Here is a 17,482-nt window from a genome sequence, read left to right on the forward strand (position 1 = left end):
ACTGTGCCATGGAAAAATCCACTAGGTTTAATTCTGCCAAGTAATTTTTTACCTTGAATCTTACAAAAACTTTGTTGCCCTCATGATCCTGTGGTAACTCAGTGCTATTTCTGTATGTGGAAGGAGAAGCACAGAAGTGTTTGCATATGCAGTCTTTCCATCCCTGGTTTGCCTGAATCCTTCCCAGTGCCAACCTTTGCAAACACTTGAATGTCAGTGTGCAAACACCAAGTGTAGATTCTGGATTGGTGGTGTAATGGAAAGCTGATTCTAAGTGTGTCCTTGAAATGTGCTTTAAAGTAAACGGTATTGTGGGTTTTAAGTGTTATTTTCTCCTTTCTAGATATTGATGAGTGCCAAATAATGAATGGTGGCTGTGAGGACTTCTGTACAAACTCAGAGGGCAGCTATGAATGTAGCTGTAAACAAGGCTTTGCCCTCATGCCAGACCACAGGACATGTACTGGTAAGAGAGATTTTGGGAACTTTTCTGCTTAAAGGGCTTATTTCAATAAAAACGAACCTTCTTTTAAGGTTAAAGCTATTGTAACACATACACTATTAAAAATATAAAATAAATGGAAAAACAAGTTCTTTTTCTGAAGTAAAAATCTCCAAAGTATCAGAATTGGGCAACTTTAGAAAGAAGTGCTTTGAAGAGAATTGGTTGCTGATAATTTCAGAAAGTGTACAAGTTGATTCTGGTTTTAATAACAAAAATTTCTTAATTTTTTCAGTAGGAGGTAAATTTTCTCCCTTAAGGTATTGTAGTAGATCCAAATCTAAAACAGGTTGAAGACCATTAAAAAATTATGATGAACAGAAGCCAAGATGCTGTGCATGTGTATTGTATGGTTATGTTGGAGAGAGGATAGACAAAGATGCTAGAAAAGAAGCTGATTGTTCTGTTGTTTAGTGGTATCTGCTGTTAAGCAAGCAAGAAAATTCCTACTTTTAATTCTTTGTTTAGTCAAGTGCAAGGCTGCTGCATTAATTCAGAGCTAAATGACTTGCAGAGAAATTGAAGTCTGAATAATAGGAATCTTAGGAAACAGGTCTTTTGCACTCTTAGAAGAGTTTGTGAGAAAATGTTCAGAGCTCTCTTATGGATGGCTGTTCTCCTTTGGGAGTCTGGGAGTCATAATCCCAGGAAGTGAATTGTACTTGGTGATTTCCACATAGGTTACTGGAAAGATAATTTTCTCTTACTTTTTGCTTCACAGCCACTGGCCTGATGAGGCATGTGAATATTTGCCAGCTGTTTGCCAATTCCATCCAAGAGCTCCTTGAAGAGCATGTGAATTATAACAGGGTTAATCCCTTGGAATAGAATTGCCTTTATAGTTGAACAAATGGAGAGTTTTCTATACTGGATTATTAGAGTGCTCACATTTAGAATTTGTAAATATTTATGGACCTTCAACCAGAGTCTCAATTACCCTGAGGCCACTCACTACCATTCCAGAAGATAAAAGAGCCCTAAAGCACAGCAAAATGTAGTTTTCCCCCACATTGTGGCTTGGTCTGTCAGAAAGATGTGAAGTAGCCAGCCTTCAGCAAGTATCAGACCCTCATTCAAAGGAAGAATTCAACTAGAAAAAGTGCAGATTTGATTGACCCTGAAAACCTAAAATATTTAGATTAGAAGTAGTTTGCTTTAGCTCAAGTTTCTAGAAAAGGCAAGCTTTTACAAAAACTTGCCCAAACATTGGTGTTTGGGGCACTTTTAAAATGCAGAAATAAAACCGGTTGATCGAAACTGTGCCTCAGCCAGAATCTAAACCCAGTGAGAGGATTAGAGTGACACGAGAGGGAAGGGAGGAGGGAGGGCAGCAGAGTCGCTGAACCACTTTTCTGTTTTCATCTTTATTTGGCTTGGACCAAATGACCCAGATGTGCACTTGGACAGTCTTTGGGATCTCAAATCTGCTGGCTAGAAACAGTTCTGTCTTTACTCCCCCTTATCCTTTGCCACCCAAACACATCTCTAAACCCAAAACCAGAACAGATAATTTACAGCACCTTCCTGCATATTAAACCAAAAACCTTGGAATAGGAAATTGTCATCTTTCTGTTCTCAAAGCCAAAATGCAAGCAGCTCCCTTTGCAGTGGGGAGGGGATGGATTCTCTGTGGTTCATCCACACGTTAACCTGACCCTGAACATGTCTGTTGAAGTTTGTATTCAGATCGTAACTTTAGTTGTGAATTTCTATGTATCTATTTTTACATATCCTACCTTGACTCTGAAAAATAGAATTTCCTTCACAGACCAGTTGTAATAACTATTAGCTATTCATTTTCATACTCTCTTCTAATAAGGACTTGAGTGCAATAGCCACACATAAAAAGGTTTAAATAGCAGAAACACCAGAGAACTTTGGATGTCAAGTCAAATCTAAGAAAATACCCAGAGATGTGAGGGGTCACCTTCACTACCCTATTAGTATTGAAAACACTGCTTCTTTCTCTTGAAAAGATGTTATTTACATATGTAAACATCTTGTGAGTATTCAAAATCCACATACTAAAGTTTTGCCTCTGCCCGAACTAAGAAGAAGAATAATTTGTGACTTTGCTTTTATGACACTAAGTAATCTGGTTTTACACTGTTAGATTTCAAGATAAAATAGGACTGTGACCCTCAGTTGTGAAACACCTATTTTACATTTTCAGTTTTCTCTGTGTGTGAACATGTCTTTTATCTTTAACATCACACAAAGCTGGAAGCCATCACAGAATATATTTGCTGATAATTGACCTGGTGAGAATGCTCTGCAGTTCAGTAGTAGGTCATGTTTGAATTGGTGAGGTTATGCATAAATAATCAGCTCAATTAGGAGAAACAACAGGTTCTTTGTCAGCTGATTTTCCCCCAACTGTGAAATCGGTACAGTGGCAGGTTGGTAATTAAAGTTCTTTATTTCTGTCATTATTATTCCTATTTCTAGAGCCTAAATTTGCATGTTAATTCAAATTCCATTCCAAATTAACATTTTCAGGCTAATGTCCATGTCAACATTATTTGCTAGTTAAGATAAAGAGGGACTGGTCAGCCTTCTTCCTTGTGGAAGTTGTGTATCCACACAAGCACTAGCTGCTAGAAATACAGCAGAATAATGAACATAATATTTTAAATTAATGTGAGTTCATTTTCTGCAGCTGCATAATTACTGCAATCCACAATAGACTGCTCTGATAATGAGTTACACCCTTTCTCTTGGAGAAGATTCCTGAATCTTGTCCTTTTCATGCTGATTTTTTTCCCATGGTATCACTAGGCAGAGATTTTGATTTTTGCTCTTGCTGGTCTGCATTGGTGCTGACACAGGAAGATTCTAGGGATTTTTACAAGGGACACTAGTATAACCCCAAGGGCTCTAAAAGATTCCAGAACTTAGCATGATTGCCTTATTATAATAAAGGATCTGCTTCTGCAGCTTGGCTCCAATCAGTGATGGCAATTTTATCAGTTATCAATTGAGAAAACAACTTTTCATCCTAGAGGATGTAACTATATGGCTGGCCTGGACAGTCAGCTGAAATACTAAATAAGACCATAAAAATCTCGTAGTGAAATAAATGTATGTACTGTAATTATTCCCATCATGAGTTGAACTGTTTCCAGTTTGTCATCACCTTGAGATCTGTAGAGGTACTTTGACCGTATGATGGCTTTTTTAAGATCTGTAAAGTTTGATATTTTTGTTGCTGAATTTGACTTCAGAGCTTCCATTGATTTCAACAATGATGGCTTGTATCCAAGAATGCCCAATTATATGTGGCCTTGTGGTGTGACAAAGGTTCTGTTGGAGCTCTTTTCTCTGAAGGAAAAGTTGGTTCCTGTTCCTCCCACTTGAGTCAGAAGGGAAGGTTTTGCCATTGACTTTAGCTGGAGACAAGGAGCTTACTCATCAGGACAATTTTGCCATGTACTGCTCAGTTATTTACAAGGATTCAATCTTCACCATGTTTATCAGCATTAATGTGCAAATAAGCACATTAAGCATTAATGTGCTTATTTGCTATGATAATGGTTCATTGCACTGGATAAAGGTAACATATTTTAATCTGATTTTCCCCTGTAGATATTGATGAGTGTGAAGACAATCCTAACATCTGTGATGGAGGCCAGTGTACAAACATCCCAGGAGAGTACAGGTGTCTTTGCTATGATGGATTCATGGCATCTGAAGACATGAAGACTTGCATAGGTAAGTGAAAGTACATATATTCCAATCTGCGTTAAACACTGAAAAAACATTTATTAAGGCACTCTTTCCAAGTAGACAGACGATATTTGAAGAGTATTGCTCTTATTTCCTAGTTTTGGTCACCTGACCACAGAACCAGCCCTATTGCAGAAGGGCAAATGTAATTTTCTGTATATCCCTGTAGATTGGGGTGCAAACATGATCTGTAGCATTGCATCTTTGGATCCTCTTCCAGTGTAGTTTTTATGCAACTTAGATAAAAGAGTGCCTGCAGAAAGGAAGTAGATGATGCTGTGGAAAATTTCTAGCAAGATAAATCTCCAGTGCTAATTTAAATTTGTCCCCGAGACAAAACTTTACGTAAGTGTTCTACCTTGGTAGAACAGAGTTGTGAAACAGCATATCTCCAAAACCACATTTTCACATTTTAATTTAAAATCTTGAGTGTATTTCGAGAGAAATGTCTGACAAAATGTGTACAGACACATATATGTAGGAATTATCAATAATCACAGTCATTCTTTGGATATTGTTCTGCACCTTAGTGTCTATTTTCACAAAAAGCTGGCATTAAAGGTATATTAGTGCAGATATGGTAATTAACATTGTTACCCCAGATCTCAAAATGTATGCTTGTATGCTAGGTAAGGAGTAACTACTATAAGCAGCTTTTTGTTTGCGTATCTAGACCGTGTATGAATCAGAATTAATATCTAAAAAGATTTTTCCAGTTACTTTCTAAGACTTGTATTTAATAAATCTTAATCCATGGGGTTTTTTAGATGTTAATGAGTGTGATCTGCATCCAAACATCTGTCTGAGTGGAACCTGTGAGAATACAAAAGGCTCATTTATCTGTCACTGTGATATGGGATATTCAGGCAAGAAAGGCACAACTGGTTGCACAGGTAAATTTTAAAGCTTAATTATTAATTTTTACTTAAACTCATGAGTCTGCTTTTCTGGTGTTTAGAACCTCCGCTCACTGTGCTTCTTTTCACTTACTTGAGCTCTTATTTTACCTCTCATCTGAATTTGCTGAGCTTGTGTTCTGCTAAACTTCAGTGGTACAGCATTCCACCTGATGCTGCTTCTGCTGAAATGAGTGGAGCAAGGATTGGGATCAAAACTGGACGTGTTACTGCACAGTTGTTCATCTGAGAACAGCAAATGCCATTCTCTGTAGCTTGACAGACTCCTGAGGACCTCAGTGCATTTGGGTTATTTAATTGTGTACTATGCAAGCAAATAACACGTATCTGTTCAAAGTATTATTTGGCAAACACAGATGGCTTGAAATATATGCTAAAATATATTTTCAGTTTTTGCAAAGTGTCGACAATACATTTACACAACTACATTCTATCAGCTGAATCAGAATTTACTTTATTTCATGTATTGCCAGCAAACAGAAATGAGATTCAAATATACAGGCTCTGAGGGCATGATGTTAATAATCCAAGTGCTGGTGTCTCAAGCCAAGGTGTTGAGAGTCTTAGACTTTGCCCAAATGTGAATACAAACATATGTTTAATATAATTTTTAATGTAGACTTAGGGTAAACACATTTCTGGCAATGTCTTTGAGACACACTTTTATTTTTAGTCTGCCCTTATTGGACAGATTTAATAATATATTTTTTTAGGTTCCCCAGATATATGAAGCTGGTTTTTTACAGCTCTCACAGAAAAGTCTGAGAGCTGGAGTTGTATTTTGCATATTGGGCTATGGATGAATAATTGTGCATTAGTTACAGCTGCCTTTGACTTACATATGAACTGATCTAAATCCAAGAAATCCCTAATTGTACTCTTTAGACCAGCATTTCAGTGTTCTTTGTTTCTGTGATAAACAATATGATTTTCAGAACTCTGGACCTGAACACCCTCACACTGATCAGTCACACATGGTGCAGCTGTCAGTCCCAGCCTAAGGAGCAGGCTGGGAAGATGAAGCAGTGAGTTGAAGGCAAAAGACAGAGAAAGGTCGTGAAGGCAGGGGAGGAATCTGAGGTATGGCTTTTGGAGAAGTGCCTGGAAATAACCACCATTCTGGCATCATGTGACTCAAGGTAGTGGCAAATGTCCCAAGCAATATTTTTTTGTTAAAGGAGACACCAGGAAATCCCTCTGTCCTGGTCCCAGCCAAGCCCTGATCTGTGGATGGACACTGTCTGTCATGAGGGCTCTTCCCACCTCCTTACACATTTTTAACCTTTCCTGCTGCTTTTGTCTGCATGCTAGGATTTCAGAGAGTTTGGCACTCACAAGGAAAAACAGAAGAACACCTTAATTCCCACAGATACTATAGAAGGGCTCAGTAATTTGAAAGAGCCCCATGGTCTAAGACGAAAAAGTGAAGTATCAGTTATGCTGATACAGCTGAGATGGGATCATACTCAAATAATGAATTTTTTAAAATTATTTAATTAGGAAAGCAGGAAGCAGAGCAGGAAATTTCTAGATTGGCTTAATAATGAAACAACTGTGGATACAGATCCCATAGTGATTACATTGTGCAGGTTCTCACATTCTGTTTTTTTACATGTCTGATATGCTGCTGGAGAACTTTGAATTCCCCATTTCTTGTTTGCACAGTATTAGAGCAGAGTTGAAGTTCCCAGGCCCAGGTACTGCAGACCATGAGAGCCTCCTTCAATATTTCCTCAGGAAGGATCTTGCCAACAGCATTTTGACTCCAGAATTCAGTTCTTGTCTTACAGACAGATCAAAAGCATCCGTAGTTTTTAGGAATTCCCATGGAAAAAAAAAGTTACAAAAACATGTACAGCATTTTGAATGGGAGATCCTCTGTTTCTGAGAACAACTAAATCATGTCCTTTGGGTTCCATTCCAGTTTTGTCTAAATATTTCAGCTCCCTTGTCATTACTGAGTGATTTCATTTTAACAAATAAACTTGTTTTTCCCCCCCCAATCATTTAACAGTATTCAGAATCCACCCACTGACTTACATTCCCATCCCACGCAGATGTTAGTTGCCCTAGTTCTCCCCTCTCCTTGGTTCTCAGTAAGAATGTGGACAGACTTTAGTAACAAAAATACAATTTTTAAAATGCTATGCAAAAATACAGGTTGTAGATGCAGCTTTCCAACATCAAGTTCTGTGAATGGTTTAATGTCCATTCACAAGGCAAACTGTGATAATACAGACTTAGGACAGTTCATTTTAGATTTTCCTGGGCAGGCAATGGTATGCAGCCACTAGAGAGGAGATTGCTGTGTTTTCCCCTATCTCAGTTCCAGATCACCCAGCTTTATGACAAATATCTTGTCTCTACTTTTTCTGTCAATAAAGTATACATGTACTTGTGCAGAAACAAAGTCCTGCTTTGGAACTTGGGTTTGTATTTTGTGATTCATCACCACTCTGAATTACTGCCTGTAAATCTGCAGTATTTCACTGTTGATGTAGAGACTTAAACTTGCTCTGATATTTTCAAAGAGAAACAAATTCCTCTCTGACTCTCTCCCATTCATCCTTGCAGTTACAGCTGTGTGCACAGCCCCCTGGTTGTTCCCGGTGGAGGGGGGCTTGGACAAGCTTAAAGTGCTCTTCACAGAGTCAAACTGAAAGAGATGAACTTGGGCAGTAATTTCCCAACATAGCCAACAGATCAAAAATAAATATATTACAAGTCAGCTGGATTTCTCCACAACAGGCTCAGGGAGTCAGAAGGCTGAGACCAGGTTCTGATTCCAATGCTGTTGCCATGTGGAGGAAGGCTAGTGGAAGTTACTCAGCTGCAGCCTTGGTGTGGGCTGTGAGCTTGGAGAGTTTGGTGTGGAACATCTTCCAGTGATGATGGCATTAGTGGGTACAGGAAGAGTGAGTGCACCCTGCACATCTGCATGGCTGACAGGAACTTGGGTCTAGAGAGGTCAGAAATCTGAGACAGGGAAAGGAAAATGTGAGCTTGTCATTTGTCCTCAGAAATAGAGCCATAATATTTTGTGACTTGTATAATGTACTCTCCTCTGCATTATTAGTGGCTTCTGGCCATTAATAATACATTGTGTTTCAGGCTTGATGGCACAAGAGAGTTCTGGTACCAGTGAAGCATGTGTTTGCCATCATGAATCTCTGAGCCGGCTGTGTCAGGCCAAATACCAGAGGATGATAATGAAATCCTGCCCACCAAAGCGGGGTATTACAGAAGGAGTGTACTGGCAGTAGGCATCTGTCCAGCAATAACACACTGTGCCTCAGTGTGCTGATGATGTAAGGATGGATAGCAGGCAAGACCTGAACTGTCCCACGTGAAACTCCAAGAGTACAGTATGCTGAATAAAATCTGAGAGTGAGTCCAAAAGAGAAAACAATTTTACATATAGGAAGATCAGAATAGGGGAATATTTCCATATATTTTTCTACTAGTATGAGCACCACGTTGAAATTCACAGACTTTTCCCTCTAAAAAGCCCTCGTTTTTCCTACCTGATTACATGGGCAGCAACCCAGGAGGAGGAAATGCCTTGTGACTTCCACCAGACGACTGGCCCTCGGGGAACTGGGCCCAGGCTCGAAATGCCAGTGAAACGTCAGTGCAGTAAAATGCACAGATATGCAGAGACTGCCAAAAAAATGTAAAAGTCAGAAAATGCTTAAGGGATTTGCATAATTCCTGACACACAGTACTGATTTATAGGTGGAGTCTGAATTAAATTTACAGTTTGCTAAGGATTCTTATAGACCATTGAAGCCCAATGAAACCTAATAGAAAACAGTACACAGAGTACCTAGAGGATTTCATGCCCAGTGATGAACATGTGAGTTTTCCTCAGTTAATGTACACTGTCATTCTTTTCAAATGCAAAGGAATGTTTCTAGAGTATAGGTGAGGAAACAGTGACTTATTCCCATGCTCCTCTCTGGCCAGCTTCAATGATCCACTTCCAGAGTGGGTAAGGGTGTGTTGTGCAGATATTGGCTAGGAGTTTCTTTCCTTTGGTTGCCACATTTTGCAAACATAGTGCAAAGGGTGACAGGTATATATGATGTGTATTTTTGCTGCACACACATTGAGAGCCCTAAAAATTTGTGCCACTGTGATTAATGGGAGAGACACTGTATTAATTGCCAAAGGCTCAAGAGAAAAAATATTTGTCCAAAGAAGAGAACTGAAGGAGCCAACAAAACAGGGTGACTGACAGGTTTTTTTTCCCCAGAGTGCTTAGGATTGTTATGATGTCAGACCTGCATATTATTTATTGTGCATATTCTCATCTGTTGTAGGCAGACAACTCTCTTAGTAGAAATGGGAGTTGTGCAATTGCAAAGCTGAGAACATGTGTGCAGCAGCACTGGGGCACAGTGGGACCGGCTGAGGATGCAGTGTCAGTCTCCGACTGGAATGTCTTTATTTTCCTTGGCTTGTCACGGACTCATGCTGGAGGCAGAAGGAGAAGGTTGATATAAATCAGTGACTCACTCCTTTACTCTGTAGTGAAAATCCCCATGAAGTCAGTGGGAATAGGCCATCATTGTGTGAAACCCTGACTTCAGTAGTGTCCTCGTGGGTGCTCTTTGGGTCATGATACCTTTACTCAGACCGAGTAATGCCTTTGTCTTCAGACAATTAAATGGAACTAGCTGAAGTATTTGAAGAGTGTATAGTACTGTTTGTACTGCCATGCAGACAGAACAGGCTGGACTCGTGCTTTTATTAAAGATATTGAGTTAATTTTTCCCTTACAGAGCTCAACTTCTTATTTCTGTTTCATTCTGTGAAGCCATAATTCAATACTTATGGCAACATAAATCCATATTAAGCTCCAGTATAAGAAGGCATAAATTCCACTGATTTCAGTGCACTGTTTACACAGAACCATGTTTGGTCTGAGATCTCTTTTGCCTTGGAAATAAGGGCAATGTAATAAATGTAGACTTACAACTCAGCTGTGCAATGAAAGGAAAGAATTGGGATTATAGCAAAACAACATCTGAGTTAAACACAGGGGAAAAGAAGTAAAATCTGGGATGAAGCCAGTGATGGTATTTTATATGCCTCAATCAGCTTTCATTTAAGTGTCTGAAAAAACTTTTCTGTATCATGGAAATAAGCCCTGCAATGTGCCTTTAAAGGTAGATGGTATTAGAGAATACAATTTGCACCCTATTTGATCTTTACCCAGGCAAAAAAGTATGGAAATCTATTGAAAATTTTTACTGGAGAAAAGCTTTTTTTTTTTTTTTAATTCAAGGCAAGTGGAATGACATTTCAGTGGCTGATGCCTGAGAAAGTTGATCCCATTATAAATACCTGTATTTGGGTATAGATTTATACTTGCAGTTTTCATTCCAAGGAAGATTCTAAGCTTTTTAGAGTGTGTGTCAAATGGGGAACAATTGTCCACTGCAAGGGCCCCAGTGTTGTGGTGCTGCTGTTCTGCTGGGAGGTGTTGGGGGGAGTTCTCAGGTACAATGTGTCAGTGGGTCAGTGCTTGGTGGGATGGAGCCCACAGTCACTTTATGGAGAGTGGAAAATTTGGCTTGACTTTTCCTAAATTTGAGCCTGAGCATGACTTCATTGTGGTGTAGCTGTTGCATGCAAGTTTCTGTTTGTGTTTGCTGGTGGTTTAAAAAAATTCTTGGCAGAAACCTCTCTACTGGTGATGGGGTTTTTTTGTGTTTTGTTGTGCTCTGCAGGGTATAAGGAAGCTTGTGATTGTATGTTTCAAAGCACCAAATAATCAAATACAGTGGAGTCTTAATGTGAGCAGTGGTTTAACAGTTTGGGGCTTAAAATCATGTAAAGGTTAAAATATAGAGTGTTTGCCTCAGCTTTTTTATGTCAGTGTATACTGTAGCTGACCTCTCTAAATTCCTTCCAGTCTTCCCCCAAGCCAAAATGAGTTGCATTTTTTTCAGGCCACCCTTAAGATTTTTTGACAGACGCAAGTTTCCTGTTTAGTGTGATGTTATCTTCATGAGTTTCTGCACATGCTAAAGGCAAAACTGCTCTGAGATTATTTGCTCCTGACCCTTTTTTTAAGTTTTAAGAAGTAAGTGTCCATTTGCATGTTTTCAGGCCTGGAGTTAACATTCATTAATGGTAGATTCCAGCTGCCAGATTTAGATTCATATCTAGATGTCAGCATTCAGATTATGGGAATGCTCATGTCTGGAGTTTTGAGTCAAAGCAATGCCTCGCTTAGAAAGAGACTCAGAAAAGCAAGATTGGATTAAATTCCACTTCAGCAGACTAAAAAAACTCCAAAACATTAAAAGCCAACCCACCCAAAAAAAAAAAACAATACAAAACAAAACCAACCCCAAACAAACAAAGCAAAACAAAAAGCCCAAAAACCAAATCACAAAAAAACCCCCAAAATCTCAACAACAAAAAACCTCAAGCAAGCACAAAACTCACCAAAAAAACACCCTGTCCCTTCCAAACAGCAGTCATTTTGGGTGTTTTCTAGCCTTGAGTATTTGATTTTAGGATAATAGGCAGATGTTGTCTGCTTTTTGAAGTCATATGTTGCCTTTATGAAACGGCAAAATATGTGTACAAGGCATAGTGAAAGGACACAGCCTTTTGTGAAGTGTGAACAGAAAAACCTAAGAAAGTGTTGTAAAGGAAATAGTTAAGGTGATACCTGGTCACTTTCTGCATTAGCTCCACAACTTCACCATCTTTAAAGAGCTAATTGTTTGCAGGTAAAATCATAGGGAAATTTAAGTCTGTGATTTTGGGGCTGGAAATCCCAAAGGTTGTTACATATTTGATGGCTGATGCCTTTCTTGAGAAGGGTGTGGGCTGGGTTTTTTTCTGTGGAATCATATAGAGTTGTGAGCTTGTTTTCCCTTTCCATCAGGTGTTTTACAGAGGGAGATTATTTGGTTTACAGCAACATCAAAAGACATCTGGGAAGGCTGAAAAATGGGTATCAGTTTTAAGTGGTTTGATGTAGACCCTAGGTAGATTATATCCTGCATGGAGGTAAAGTGCAGTTCAATAGGGCAGTTACAGAAAATACTGTAAAATCCAAAGCTCGGATAGGCAAGAAAATTTCTGCCAGTTTTGTTTCAGTTACCAATAGTAATTTCTGGAAACTTTGCCTTTTAGTTTATACATTCTCCAACTACTTATATGGAGCATTAATAATGTTTAGTGAGGAAGAGAAGGAAGAATGGAGTTCAGTTTGGGTTTTGCAGTCTATACATTTTGACATTGCCAGAGAATGCCCAAAAATTAAAATAAGGTGGAAATAGCAAGTACTGCAATAGAATGTGCTGGCATGACCACGTATGTTGAAGATTGGATGACTTGCTGCCTGGTGTCTCCAAGGATGCTGACTTCTTCCCACTGTGTTAGCCACTGTATTTCCTGAGTTCCTAAAAAACTGCCTGCCTGATGAGCTCCTCAGCTGTCTTGGTAAATACAGTGGGTATAGCCTGTCCCCAACCTTGCACACAGCCTCTGGCCAAGCAGAACCTGCTTCATTCCCTGCCTGGGGACAGTCCTAGGGGCAGCTAGCTGGTGGTGCCTGGCTGGAGTTCATCAGCATCTGTGCTGGGGGCTGTGGGAGTGCATTCCAGGAGTCCTTGGGCAGCAGAATTTCCTTTGACACTTTTTAGCAAACTCTGCAATGTGGAGCCACCGTTGTAGCCCTCTCTGCAGACTCTGCCCATCTCTGCAGGATGGGCACTCTGGGAAGGCTGTCTTCTGAGGTACTGTCTTCCTTCTCAAATATACTTTGGAGTGAGCTGCAGCAGCATTGCTTTATGTGCCTATCAGAAGAACAGGTAGTGGGGCAGAATATTTGAAATGTGCTACATGCTTCTTTGCTTTCCTTTCCTTTGTTGTGATTTTGTCTTCAGCTTCCTTTTTAAATGTCATGTTGTAAAAAATGCAGGCTTGCTTTCATGTTCACGTTGCCTTTCTTGAGAAATTCTAGTGTCAGTTGTCTGGGTATGAGAAAGTGTGTTCCATGAGCTGCTCAAACATCTCTGTTTACAGATATCAATGAGTGTGAGATTGGAGCCCATAACTGCGACAGACACGCCATATGTACAAACACAGCAGGAAGCTTCAAATGTAGCTGCAGCCCTGGCTGGATTGGAGATGGTATCAAGTGCACAGGTGAGAGTCTTATGCATTTGTATTTATTTGTAAGGTCAGGCCACAATGGGGTTCTAGCAATTCTGAAAAAAGTAGTACTACACCTATAAAATGAGAAGGCAAATGGTTATTGCCCTTGTTACGTTGCTTTGACATGATCTGTTGGAGGACAAGTCCTCCACCATGGTATCTGTGAAATCAGCCTTATCTCCTGTTTGGCTTGTGAAATGATGAGAACAGACTGAACCATGGAGAGAGATGCTTTGTGCTTGAGGGCAGCCGATGGGAGGCAGTGAGGGGTCTCCTGGTGCTCCCCTTGAAAACAAGGTACAGGCCTTAGTACTGAGTGCCCTGGAGCTTTCTCAGTCAGAGTTACCTTGTCAGACTTCTTTGATGGTCTGCAAATAAGCTGTTCCCCACTTTTTCAGTCAGATGGCCATGCATATGTATGGGTTTTATTATGGAAGATTATTTAAAGTAGAGCTTCTGTGTGCCATACTCTATTTAAACTTTGTATTCATGTATGGGTTTTTAACGAATTCTTTTTTTTTTTTTATTACTTTAAAGATCTGGATGAGTGCTCCAATGGAACCCACATGTGCAGCCCACATGCTGACTGCAAGAACACGATGGGCTCTTACCGCTGCCTGTGTAAAGAGGGTTACACTGGGGATGGCTTCACTTGTACAGGTGAGCTGGCTGAGGAGAGCAAAGGATGAGCTCCGTGCAACCTAAGTTAGTCTGTGATCCAATGCACACAAACAGCTTTTAAACATTTGAAATTTTCAGTAGTATGTCATCATTAATTGTCTTCTCCTTCACCTAGGTTGCCATAGCTTAAAAGAAGTATTATATATTATACATAGTCTAACTCTGTCACTTTTTTCCCTTGATAAAATGTGTTTTTTCATTTTGCTTTTCTTGTTAGTTTAAATGAGTGTCAAAATTATTAAAACAATGCTTGATTATGTAATTTGGCTAGTTAGTAAACTAGTCCATTGGCTATTCACCTTAATACTTAAATAATAGGGCATATGCAGCAAAATTACTTCACAAAATTGCCTAAAAATGTTTTTCCTTTCCACAAGTGATTGTGTGATGTCTGTCTGCTTTACTCCATCATCCTGAGAGCTGCTGTCAGGATGCAGTGCTGGCATGTGGAAGGAAGGAAGTAGCTGCTTCTGAAACCTCATTTTATAAACTGTAAATGAGATTATAAAACTTTGCTAGAAAGATGTTTCCCACCCACACTTCAGTTTTCTGCTTTGAAGAGCAGATTAGCTCATGTGTGCTTAGTCATGAGGAGCCCTGCTCTTGCACTGGGGATTGCAGTGTGGCTGGGGATGTTGCTGCTTGGAGCAGAGCCATGTGACAGAGCTGGTGGGCCAGCTTTTCAGCTGCTGCAAATCAGCAGCTCTCTATCAGCTGCAGCAGGTTTTTAGAGCATCTGAGAATCTGGATTATCAGGTTTAAGGCTGGGTTTGAATAATTCCAAATTCTAAGCAGACCTTGGAATTCTGTTTAATTCTCTCAGTGTAATTTCATCTTGAATCTGATTCAGCTTCCTCAGTGGCCTTCCCAACCCAGTGCTCTTTGTTAATTTCCTGTATGATGATTTCCAGGAGTCTGTAAGCTACACCCTTCAGATGGAGTGCTTACAGAACTTCTGCACTCAGTAGAACCTTTTTTCTGTTTGGATACTTTATTGTTTGTGAATTCAGGAGGTGTCTGAGACTCAAGCTAGAGCACTCAAATGCTCTGTAAGCCCTCTGCCAAATTGTGCAGTGTGCAGCATTTTCCCTGGTAGGTGATTTTTGATTTACCAGCCATGGACTTTTCAAAACTCATGCTGCCAGCCAGACTCTGTTGCAATAAGGAGGTGTTTTGGTGATGTGTAACATTTCAGCTCAAGAGTAAGGGCCATGGCCTATCCAAAGGTGAGTGGAGTCCAGTAGGAAGGCTGTCTCTCTCATCAGCTGTTAACCTGCAGTTTAATTTTGATGAAGTTCTTTTCATGACACTTTTTGTTAGTGTTTTGATGTTTGGCATGGAGAACTGCCTATTACCCTATGTTTGCTCATTGCATAGTAAACCTTTTTTTTTTTCCAATTACTGCCTCTAGGCTTTGCTGTAATAGAAACAATAACTATAATAAATTTCATGTGCTCATTCTGAGTCTAAATTTGACCCTGTGACTGCCTCCAATTGTTATTAACTGGAGCTACTATAAGAGTTTGTGCCTTTCTGATTTTCCTTTTGATTAGAAGCTGTATTTGCAGCAGGTCAGGAATATACAGAGCTGTTACATGTACACATAACTAGATTCCAATTTCTTCTGCATGTGTTCAGATAGAATAATTAAAATGCTTGGAACACCGAATGCTTCAGCTCAAATGTTGGTGAGAAAAGCATCTTTACTGCTAACTTGCAATATCCCTTCCTTTTACAGACCTCGATGAATGCTCAGAAAACTTGAATCTCTGTGAAAATGGGCAGTGCCTCAATGCCCCTGGAGGGTATCGCTGTGAATGTGATATGGGATTTTTGCCAAGTGTAGATGGGAAAGCATGTGAAGGTAATTCTTTGTAAGCTTTGAACAACACACAACAGATTCTGCCTTAATACTGTTTTATGTTCCAATTTTTTACAGTTGTTTGCTGTTGTGGTTGTATGAGAACTGCATGAATTTTTTTAATAGTATTTGCTTTTTTGCACTTCATACATTTATTATAGGCCTCTAGATGTTCACCTACCTGCTGAGGTAAAGAGAACAGCTTTCCAAAACCTATCTTATGATATGTTATTTTGGGGTCCGATTGGTGATCCAAATGGCACTGATAGCTGCCATTTCTTCTTGATCATTGATGTCCAGATCTTCATTTTATTCAAAACAATTAAACAGAAAAAGTTGTTAGTTCTCATTGGTATATATGAAGCTGAAAAGCAGTGATTTGGTAACCAGTGCAATGCATATGCTTTGAGGGCTTCTGTGAGGTGCAGAATCAGAGTGTGAAGCCTTGCGGAAAGTCTGTGTGACTACACAAAAAAAAAAAATCCTGTGTGACTACTTGTTCAATTTCAAAATGAGCTGTTAACAGTTTACAGCTCATCCATATGAGCTTTGCATATGCAAAGATTCAAAACAATCAAAATAAAAAATGTGTTACCAATGTGATTAAGGTCATATATCCGATTTGAACATTTGAAATCCTCATTTGTTGTAACACTAATGAGTTAAGTCAGTCAAGGAGATGCAGCCCTATCATCTGACATAGCAATAACTCATGACAACTGGTATTTAAAGGAGTTCATAAGTACATCACTTTAAAAACGATTTTTCCCCTTGGAAAGTGTTCTGTGTATTTTTTAGAAATCTGAAAACGATTTTCCCCCTTGAAAAGTGTTCTGTGTATTTTTTAGAAATCTACTGAGTCAAATAATTTGTGAGTGAGCTTTTCTTTAAACGAAACCAATATTAGGTGTCATAATGTGTCAGGAAACAATTTACTTTCAAAGCTTTTAGCTAAGTTTAAATAGCTTTTTTAGAGGCTAGCTCCTGTTGCTAAAACAGACTTGCCTTCAGGTCTTAGTTGCATACACTAAGTGCAGTATTTTAAGGTCCTTTGTAAACACACACTTTTATATTGTATCAAATTAGTTGTTCTTTGTGCAGTGCATGTGGCATTCAGTAAATACTGGTTCAGACTCAGTCATTTGAAGAAAAGACACTAAAGTGTCTGCTTGCCAAACTTTAAAGTTCACCTTTAGGCACAGGCTTTTCTCTTGCTGGTGTCCAGCTTTCTGCAGATGACTGCTGATTTATAATAAACTTCATTTTATTAAGGCATGTCTTCTGCTATGGTTAAGATTGCTACTTGTCAGATTACCCCACTAATAAGCTAGGATAGTTTCTGGCATAGCTTCCAGAGATATTGGAAGGAGCCTTTTTCTCAAAGAAGTCATTATGGATTAGATTCCTTAGGCTCCAACATAAATCTTCCATGTTACTTTTTCTTGTCTTACACGATGTGCAGAAGCTGTTGTCTTCCAGATCCATGCTGCTGAAAATGTTTGCAGTTCTTTATGTCTCAAAAAGATCAGGAAACCTCATATTTTTCTCCTCCTGTTCCTTAATCAGATATTGATGAGTGCTCACTTCCTAACATCTGTGTCTATGGTACTT

The 17,482-nt window shown here is 39.3% G+C and overlaps 1 protein-coding gene across 1 annotated transcript in view; it reads left to right on the forward strand.

Annotated features, from left to right (window-relative positions):
* The window catches only part of FBN1 (fibrillin 1), a 130,364-nt gene that overhangs the window by 80,732 nt on the left and 32,150 nt on the right, over positions 1-17,482 (forward strand). Inside the window, 7 exon segments of the mRNA XM_031055899.1 lie at positions 344-466; positions 4,088-4,213; positions 4,996-5,121; positions 13,198-13,320; positions 13,867-13,989; positions 15,749-15,874; positions 17,438-17,481. Coding sequence (XP_030911759.1) covers positions 344-466; positions 4,088-4,213; positions 4,996-5,121; positions 13,198-13,320; positions 13,867-13,989; positions 15,749-15,874; positions 17,438-17,481 — 791 coding nt within the window.

Source organism: Geospiza fortis, unplaced genomic scaffold, assembly GCF_000277835.1.
Source record: "Geospiza fortis unplaced genomic scaffold, GeoFor_1.0 scaffold171, whole genome shotgun sequence".
Lineage (NCBI taxonomy): Eukaryota > Metazoa > Chordata > Aves > Passeriformes > Thraupidae > Geospiza > Geospiza fortis.